A 10000-nucleotide genomic window follows, 5' to 3' on the forward strand; every position below is an offset into this window, starting at 1 on the left:
TAATAAGTTTTACGAAATGCGCTCAAGTGTCGCGTCAGACTAGAAATAAAAATGAATTTTGGAGAATTGATTTTTGAATTACCACCAACAGTGAAAAGAAATGTACGAAAGATTGAGAAAATTCGTGTTAGAATTATTAATCTTACTTTTTCGGTCATATTTAATAATATATGTCTACAGGAAAGACTGCTACCAAAATATACTAATATATATATATATATATATATATACATATATACATATATACATATATATATAGGGGGGTACCACCACTGGTGCAATTATAGGGACCCACAGCCTCAGAGAAGGGAACACAGCGCATTCAGGGAAAAACTTGCCATTTAACTCTGAATACGTAAGAGTGTTCGCTTCTCCTACCACCCCCTTTTTTTATGGTGTACACTTTATTATGCAAGGTTATACAGTTACATATCTGATTTTATACAAAAAATTAACATTAAGAGGACACAAAAAAAAAGTTCGCTTCCTTGAGGCTGTAGATTTCTTCGAACTCCTCCAACGCCGGGCAGGAACCGAGGATGCAGCGAGCATTCCCCCTCTGGATCGTGACACTGAGGCGCTGAAAGAGAAAACTTGCTGCTCTAGGGTCTCTTGTGGTGTCAATGAGCTTGGAACCAAGATCCTTAAGAAACCTTCTTGCACTCTCTCCCCATGGGCCTAGGGTCTCAGACCCTATTGGAACGAAGTTGTTCCGATGATCTAATTGCCTGTACTTGGCTGACTTGTCTCTCTGCGTGTCACCGCGGCTCCTGCTGTGCCGGCAGAGAGGTTGATGTATGTGGTTGCCAGGATGGATACACAAGTATAGTCCCATGCCAACTGTCTGCCACCTTTCCACGGTCGCAGTGTGATTCCGTCTGGTCGGCCGGCAAAGCTAACAGAGTCACGGTTCAGTAGGTTGCGGGGCTCTCACTCCGCTGGACACTGAGCAGAGGCAAGGCTTCTTTTAATGATGTCATTGACTTCGTCGTGTCTAGTGTGCCAACCACCCGATTTTCCACAGTGCAGGCCATGCAGTCCATATTCGTCAGCATCTGCCTCGCCGCAAATACACCTATGAACAGTGTGGATAGGGGCAGCAAGGCGGAGAGCGACTGCAATACGGAGCTCCTGCGGATCAAGACGTGTGCCTGTCGCAGACATAGGGACTGCCAAAAGGAAGTCCCCTGTATGGGGAGCCTGCACAGCTGTGAGGCGTGCACGATCACTGGGGGTTGTTGCTGCCTCCAGCAAAGCTGTGGCTTCTTTGTCAACAATGGGGCTGTCCCAACTGGATTGTTTCTTGGCTTTCGACATGGCTGGTCTGAGTGCTGGGTCTGCCATGGCACCCCATTTCGTGTCGCATTCCATGTAGTGGGGGTCCTGTATCCCGGCTACATCACTCAGGGTGTCAGGTAGAATTTCCTTAACCAGGTCATCTGATGCTGAGGAGGAAGACAGGAAGCCTGGGACAGCAATTTGGGTAGCAGTGCGGACACCCAAGCCACCGAGCCTAACAGGAAGAGTGGCTTGTTTCCACTGGCATTCGTTGAGGGAGAGGTTAACGACTTTTTCCAGCATGGTCTTCAGTAAGAGGTCATATTCTTCAAGCTTTCGGCTGTCGTAAGATGGGGCGCACCTCAGAAAGTAGGTTAGCCTCGGAAGGGATAGGCATTTGGTGAGGAGATAAAAAGCATCGTGGGCATCGATGTCATCTATTCTGTCTTCCATCCTCCTAAAGTCTGCGATTTTCTTGTCAAGGATCTCCTCAATGGCGTTAGACCCGAGGGGGGCTCCAAGGAGGGATATATATATATATATATATATATATATATATATATATGCAGAATATATATTCTGCATACTTGGATCAGTGTTTTTGTGATCATTGTTGCATATATATATATATATATATATATATATATATATATATATATATATATATTATATATATATATATATATATATATATATATATATATATATATATATATATATATATATAATTTATTTTACTAAGGTGTCACACTTTACGGAAAACTCACATATATCGCAATCACTTTTCGAAAACCTCATCATCTCTGCAGAGTTTGGATGAGTGCCCAAGATACAGCAGGTATTTCCTCTCTGGTTCGGCAGACTGAGGCTCTGGAACAGGAAATTGGCCACTCTTGGGTCTCTGGTTTGCTTAATGGGTTCATCACCCACCTTCTTCCGAAACTTAAGTGCACATTTATCCCAGGCATCCAGGGGTCTCAGAGCCTATTGACATAAGCCGATAACCGTGTTCTAGGTCCCTGTACTTACTACTTGTCTGGGTCTCCCTGAAGGTGGCCGCCCCGCCTCCCTCAACTGTGCTGTAAGGTAGATAGGTATCAGCCAATGTAGATGCACACGTGTAGTCCCACACGACCTGTTTACCTTCCCTCCACGGCTGCAGGGTGACTCCATCTGAAAGTTTTTGGCTGTTGTCAGGTCTGCACAACTGAGGTTCCCTTTGTGCTGGACACCCAGCTGTAGCCAAACTTCTCTTGATGATGTCATTGACTGCTTCATGTCTGGCAATCTTTCCCTGTGTCTTACGACAGATGAGACCATGGCTGCCGTATTGGTCTGCCCGTGCATGGCCGCAGATACACCGGTGCTCGGTGGAGATAGGGTGGAGATGGAGATGACCCGTTGGTCATCTTTCAGGTGGGGGTTGATCACTTCAACTTTTGCCTCGTCCTTGCCGTATGTGTTTGTTGGGGATTGAAGGGTTGGTGGGGGTGGGGAGGGGAAGTATGGGTGGGGTTGAGAATGGGGTGGGGGGGGGGGGAGTATGGGTGGGTGAATGAGTTGAGGGTTCAGGAACTGTCTTTGGGTTGTTGAGATGTGCTCGCCGTTCACCGAAGTACTTAAGGTTCTCACATTCCATTGTCTTCTCGTTCTGTTCCACCAACATTGAAACACAGACAATATCTGCCCACTAATTCCTGGTTGCTATTTTACACTTTTGATATTGTTGGTTGAGTTTGGGTGGAAACTGATCTGTTCTTTGTCTGTTCTTATCCCTCATACAGTCCTGTACGTTGTTCCTGAGTGTGTGTGTCTGTGTGTGTGTGTCTGTGTGTGTGTGTGTGTGTGTGTGTGTGTGTGTGTGTGTGTGTGTGTGTGTGTGTGTGTGTGTGTGTGTGCGCGCGCGCGTGATCTAGAGACAGAGTTATGAATGAGGCGTGCGGTGTTCACCCGCTAATTGAACATGCAGGAATGTTGAGCTGTGTACACCGTTCAGGGTATTTAAGCACGTGTGTAGTGACATCCGGGAGGTGTGTGCGCGATTACCTGCCAGTATTTGCCCGTCACAGTGACTACGGTGAAGTGTGGTCTAGCTCTTTATGCCCCGTCTGCTGGTCTTCTTGTCCCTGTGCTTCGTACACCTTTCCGTCTCCTGTGAGATTCTAATTTCATTTTATGTTCATTCATACCATTGTTGCTCGTGCTAAAGTGTTAAATTTACCTTGATATATTTCAGGATACCTTGTACGTCGCAATTAGGTCTTCTTTGGGCTATTTAAGTGTCATAATATACCCAGCACTGTGGCAAAGTCCCTGTCATTTTCTGATTTTTTTTTTAAGTTTATTTTGGTGCAATGTGTTTAATTTTTATTTTGGTGCAATGTGTTTAATTTTTATTTTGGTGCAATGTGTTTAATTTTTATATTGGTGCAAGTTTCAAGCTGCTGCTCCATAGTCCATCAACGGCATTCTCGTTTTAATGCTCCATAGTCGAGTTGTGATTCACGTAGGCGGTATAAAATTTCTCTGAAAGATTCCTTGTTCAGGCTCCCTGAGCTGATGTTTTTATGGGCGCCGCGTCGACAGCTGTAATTGGCGAAATGGGTGTTCCGAGGTCCGAGGCGTTCCGAAGAGAAGCCAGCAATTATCAACCAGAAATTCTTCTTCAGACTGTGCTGTTGCCCCTCTCCCCCCTCCCCCGTCTCCCCCTCTCCCCCTCTCCCCCCCCCCCCTCCCCCGTCTCCCCCCCTTCCCTTGGCCTCGTCCTCACCGCTGGTAAACTAATGAGTTGCAATCTACGGTTTACTGAACCATTCCTGCAGCTGCGTCAAATCCTCCTCCTGTTTTTCGGAAGGCACTACGGGCTCACCATAGCCCGTGCTACTTGGAACTTTGTTCCAGGTAGCGAATCTTTAACAACTCCTCCTGTTATTTATATATTAATGGTCCTAATTTTAACCGTTAGTTGACCAGCCAACAGACATCGACGTAGTTAAGTCTCCCGGCTCTGGTCATTTACATATATTACGAAAACCATTGGTTCTTGACCTGAACCCTCTGGTAGTCCACATTTTAGGCCCTTACATTGCAAGCTTTCATTCATGGTGAATGTTTCCTGTGTGTCAGGTATTCTCTTTGCGAGTTTAGTATTCTCTCAATCACTCTCCCAACCAAGGTTTTCCAGATTGTTCTCAGGTCTACTGAGGGGGGGGGGGGAAGTTACATAACTTTCTAGATACTCTGTTAATGTGGAATCCACAGGAATCCCTCGAGGGCGTCTACCGTCTCGCCGGGATGTGAGAAAAACACACAAATATCGGAATTTGCCAAAGGTAAATTACAGGAAACCGTGTTTGCATGTGTGTGTGTGTGTGTGTGTGTGTGTGTGTGTGTGTGTGTGTGTGTGTGTGTGTGTGCTTACCCATTTATGCCTGGAGGATCGAGCGTTGGCTTTTGGATCCCGGCTTTCTAGCCGCCGGTTGTATAAAGCCAAGCCCTCCTGTCCTTCTCTTATCATACCTAGTTTTAAGGCTATAAATAGTGTTTGTGTGGATCACAATGTGGTCCTTTAGTTCATTCCAGTTCCCAACTACTGAGTTTCCAGCTTCCACCCATATTCCCTTGTTCTGTTGGTCTTCCGTGTGAACATTTCGTTTATTTCCACGAAATCCCCCTAAGTATTTTGTATGCTGCTATCATATCTCCCCGCTCCCTCCATCTTTTTCTGGCGTCGTCAGGTTCAGTTCCTTCAGTTGCTCTTCATATACCATCCCTTGCAACTCCAAGACGAGCCTTGTCGCAAATTTCTGAACCTTTTTTTTAAGTTTCCAAAAGTGTTCCTTTAGGTGGGGGCTGCAATGGGGCTTCATACTCTAAGACTGGTCTCAAGTAGGAAGTGTAAAGCGCCCTAAATGCCTCCTTACTTAGGTTTCTGAATGACGTTCTAACTTTTGCTAGCACATAGTAGGCTGCTGTCGTTATCCGATTTGTGTGTGTGCCTCAGGAGTTAGATTTGGTGTTACGTCCACTTCCAGGTTTCTTTCTCGAATCGTCACATGAAGGTAGTTTCCCTTCATTGTGTACTGTCCATTTGGTCTCCTGTCACCTAGTCCCATTTTCTTAACTTTACACTTGCTCCTGTGTAAAATTTTGAAGTGGTAGTAGCCATTTCTAGTAGCCTCCTACTATTTCTAGTAGTATTAGTTGCCTCCAGCAGTCATTTCTCTGACCATCTCTGCAGCGTGTTCAAGTCCTCTTGGAGTATCCTACAATCCTCATCTGTCACAACTCTTCTCAATAATTTCGTGTCATCCGCGAAAATCGTTATGTAGGGCTCGACTCCTGTAGACACGTCGTTCACGTATATTAGCAATAGAACTGGTCCCAGCACCGATCCTTGAGGTACTCCACTCGTTATTGTTCGCCAGTCTGACTTCTCGCCCCCCTGACAATTACTCTCTGGCTCCTGCCTGTTAGGTAATTCCTTACCCAAGTTAGAGCTTTTCCGCTTCCTCCTGCCTGCCTCCCAAGTTTGAATAGCAGTCTCATGTGCGGTACTGTGTCAAAGGGTTTTTGGCAGTCCAGAAATATGCAGTCTGCCCATCCTTCCCTGTCCTGCCTTATTCTTCTTACTATATCATAGAATTCCAGAAGGTTAGTTAGGCATGATTTTCCTTATCTGAACCCATGTTGATGTTTGTTTACATACCTAATGTTCATGAAGTGTGTAACCAGTCTTAACCTGATAATTCTTTCAAGTACATTACAGGGAACGCTTGTCAGTGATACTGGTCTCTAGTTAAATGCCTCGTTCCTATCTTCCTTCTTGAAATTCGGTACCACATTTGCCTTCCTCCAGCAACTGGGCAACTCTCCCTTCGTAAGTGACTCATTATATATCCTTGCCAGAGGCTCGCTGAGGGCCTGCGCTGCTTCTTTTAGTAACCTCGGTGATACTTTGTCTGGTCCACCTGCTTTAGTTTCATTCAGTGTTGTCAGCTGTTTCATTACCTCATCTGCTGTCACCTCTCTATTTGTTAGTCTCTCATCTTGGGTCATCTCCTCTTCTAACAATGGGAGCTGCTCAGGCTCGGTCGTGAACACTCCATGGAAACTGGCATTCAGTGCCTCACAAATTTTCTTGTTGCTTTCTGTGTATGCCCCCTCTGTTTTCCTTAGTCTTGTGACTTGGTCGTTCACCGACATTTTTCTTCTTATATACCAATGTAGTAATTTAGGTTGCTTTTTCGCTTTCATTGCAATATCGTTCTCATAATTCCTTTCTGATAATCTCCTTATATTATTGTATCCATTCCTAGCTCTGTTGCCTCTAATCTTATTGTCCTCTGTACTTTCTCCACTCCCTCCTGCTTCTCATATTTGCTTCCTGGCACTGTTTATTAAATCATGGGTTATTATATTCCATCCTACTTTTCCTGTTGGTATAAAACTCTCTTCGGCCGTCTTGCGTTTCCACTTGACTAAGTCCATCATACCTTGTACTGTTTTTCCTCCTAGTTCTTCTTCCCATTGCACTTCTCCCAGATATTCTCTTATCCTTCTGTAATCTCCTTTCCTATAGTCTACTCTCATTTCCCAGACCTCTTGCCTCGTAGTCATAATTTTAAACTCGATTATGTAGTCAAAGACTAGGACACAATGGTCACTGGCTCCTAGTGGTATTTCATGTTCCACATTCGTAATGTCTTCCTCATTCTGGGTGAAAATTAGGTCTAATAGGCTGGGTGTATCCCCTCCTCTTTTCCTTGTGTCTTTCTTCACATTTTGTGTTAGGAAATTCCTATCAATAACTTCCACTAATTTTGCTCGCCACGTTTCTTCCCCCACCATGGGGACTTCTTGATTCCCAATCGATCTCTCTGTGATTTAGGTTTCCCAAGACCAATAGTTTTGCTCTATTCTGTAAGCTGTTGTTACTGCCTTTTGCAGTTCATCTATACATGTCTTGTTATCATCATCATATTCCTGTCTGGATCCTTTACTGATTGGTGGGGGATTGAAGATAATCAAGATCACAATCCTCTTCCCATCTGTTATCGGAATCCCAAGTACGGAGCTTGTGTTTTCATTAGTCCGCCCCGATTCTCTAATACGTGTCTCTGAGTCCTTTCTTTCCTTTCTTATCACTTGGTACCCTTCTGGGAAGATTAGATCCGAGATCATGTCATTTATTTTAGTTTCCACTATTGCAATTACGTCAGGATCTGCTTCACTAACCCTTTCTATTATTTCCTCTATATTTCTCTCTAGTGTGTGTGTGTTCGTGTTGATGTTATGTTTCCACATGTGTGTAGCTACTTGAACATTAACATCTGTGTCTCTTCCTTTCCCTGCATACTCACCCTCCCTCCCTTCTCCCTCCCACTTTCTCTCCCGTCCTTCCCAACCCGCCTCATCACCTTCCCAAAACGTATGATACCAGCGTCTCCAGCCACAAGGCAAGTATTCAGTATGCCGTCCATGCAATGCAATTTATTTGTTAAACACAGCTTATGCCTCCCGGGAGGGGGGGGGAGTGGGGGGGCAAGGGGGAGGGGAGGGGGAGAGTCCTACCAAGCCACAGCAGTGGGGAACCAGCCACCACCTCTCGTAGTTACCATTCGAAACATGTGCATCAAAACTATGTTACTTGACTATGCATTCAGTAGCCTTATTTCAAGCAGATTTTGAACTGGAATGTTTGATCAGTTATTGATTCATTAGAGGTTTGTAATATCGTAGGCTGTTGCTTCTAAATGGAATGGATCAATTGACCACAGAATATATGGAACTATACCCCATGGCCTCAGTCCAATAGGCTTTCTTAAAATTATTTTATCCATGTGATCTTATGAAGGTGTTTAAGTGGGTGAACTGGACAAGGTGATGACTGTAAGTTGTGACTTCCAGAGGGAGAGAGAGAGAGAGAGGGAGAGGGAGAGAGAGAGAGAGAGAAGGATAACAGGAATAAGAGAAGAGACATACTGACTGTGGGGCGAGAATTAAGTTATCTGTTTGTGTGTTGATGTGCCTTTATGAAGAGTTATGTGACTCATTTGAATTGGTAATTAAATTGATGCCTTGACGGATACAGAGAGAGAGAGAGAGAGAGAGAGAGAGAGAGAGAGAGAGAGAGAGAGAGAGAGAGAGAGAGAGAGAGAGAGAAGGGGGAGCAGTGTGGACCGAGTGACTAATGCAAATTCTACGTCTCTTCCAGAAGGGTTGTAAACCTTATATAGGAAAAAAACCGGATTTAGCTGTATATGTGCGTGCGTGCGCGCGCCTCTGGGCTGCGTACTTGCATGTGTGTTGTCGTACCCAGCTATGCGTGGGTTGCTCTCCAGCTCCTGGACCTGATGTTAAGCAATCGGCCGTCTGGTTCAGTGACCCTTCTTGAGGTTATCTTGAGATGATTTCGGGGCTTTAGTGTTCCCGCGGTCCGGTCCTCAGACCAGGCCTCCATCCCCCCCCCCAGGAAGCAGCCCGTGACAGCTGACTAACTCCCAGGTACCTATTTACTGCTAGGTAACAGGGGCATCAGGGTGAAAGAAACTGCCCATTGTTTCTCGCCGGCACCCGGGATCGAACCCGGAACAACAGGATCACGTGTCCAGTATTCTGTCCGCTCAGCCGCCGGCTCTCTTATGATCGTCAGGACCCTTGACTCCTTTTGCAATTTTCACCACTCTGAATCTCTTGAGTCGAGAGGTGCTGCGAATTCTGAGCAAACAGAAATTAACAGGTAATAGAAATCTTACTTTGCCCTCCGACCTCCCACCTGAGAATCTTTGATGTAGTTAACATGTCTCATATATATTCCTGCTCTTCTCTCCTGCGTGGTGGGGGTCCAGTTCCCTCAGTCTTTCCCAGTAGCTCGGAGCCTTTAACTCAGGAATGAGCCGTCATGGATATCACTGGAACGTTTCCCGTTTTCTTTTTGCTTAGGTATGTTGGGGGGGTTCCATGCCGGGACCCCGTACTCGAGAACGGCTCAAGCGTATAGGTGGCATGTACGGCTCTGAAGACTCATTTATCTATATAGGACCTGGGAGATTCATTCGTCTATATAGGGTCTGGGAGATTCATTCGTCTATATAGGGTCTGGGAGATTCATTCGTCTATATAGGGTCTGGGAGATTCATTCGTCTATATAGGGTCTGGGAGATTCATTCGTCTATATAGGGTCTGGGAGATTCATTCGTCTATATAGGGTCTGGGAGATTCATTCGTCTATATAGGGTCTGGGAAATTCATTCGTCTATATAGGGTCTGGGAGATTCATTCGTCTATATAGGACCTGGGAGATTCATTCGTCTATATAGGACCTGGGAGATTCATTCGTCTATATAGGGACTGGAAGATTCATTTGTCTATATAGGACCTGGGAGATTCATTCGTCTATATAGGACCTGGGAGATTCATTCGTCTATATAGGACCTGGGAGATTCATTCGTCTATATAGGACCTGGGAGATTAGTTTGTCTGTGTAGGACCTGGAAGACCTATTTGTCTACATATATGGGACCTGGAAGAGTCATTTGTCTACATATATAGGACCTGGAAGAGTCATTTGTCTACATATATAGGACCTGGAAGAGTCATTTGCAGGAGCAGCAAGCAGCTCTGCAAGTGAATGAGTGACAGGTGCAGCAGCTGTCGGGACAGGAAGACTGTAGACTGTAGTGGAAGACGTGTTTTTTTCGGGGGGGGGGGGGGGAGTAGA

At 45.4% G+C, this 10000-nt stretch overlaps 2 protein-coding genes across 2 annotated transcripts in view; one reads left to right on the plus strand and one right to left on the minus strand.

Moving 5' to 3' along the window:
• LOC123757380 (uncharacterized) overlaps positions 1-10000 on the plus strand; it is a 759793-nt gene that overhangs the window by 35284 nt on the left and 714509 nt on the right. The gene's annotated exons all lie outside the window — the stretch shown is intronic.
• Positions 6073-6483, minus strand: LOC138366370 (uncharacterized). The gene has a single exon (XM_069327406.1). It carries the CDS (start codon positions 6481-6483, stop codon positions 6073-6075), a length of 411 nt encoding a protein of 136 aa, XP_069183507.1.

The sequence above is a fragment of the Procambarus clarkii genome, chromosome 19, assembly GCF_040958095.1.
Source record: "Procambarus clarkii isolate CNS0578487 chromosome 19, FALCON_Pclarkii_2.0, whole genome shotgun sequence".
Classification (NCBI taxonomy): Eukaryota; Metazoa; Arthropoda; class Malacostraca; order Decapoda; family Cambaridae; genus Procambarus; species Procambarus clarkii.

Excerpts from the sequence above, each read along its gene's own strand:
- LOC138366370 (XM_069327406.1), bottom strand. The coding sequence starts at position 6,483 with ATGTCGGTGAACGACCAAGTCACAAGACTAAGGAAAACAGAGGGGGCA.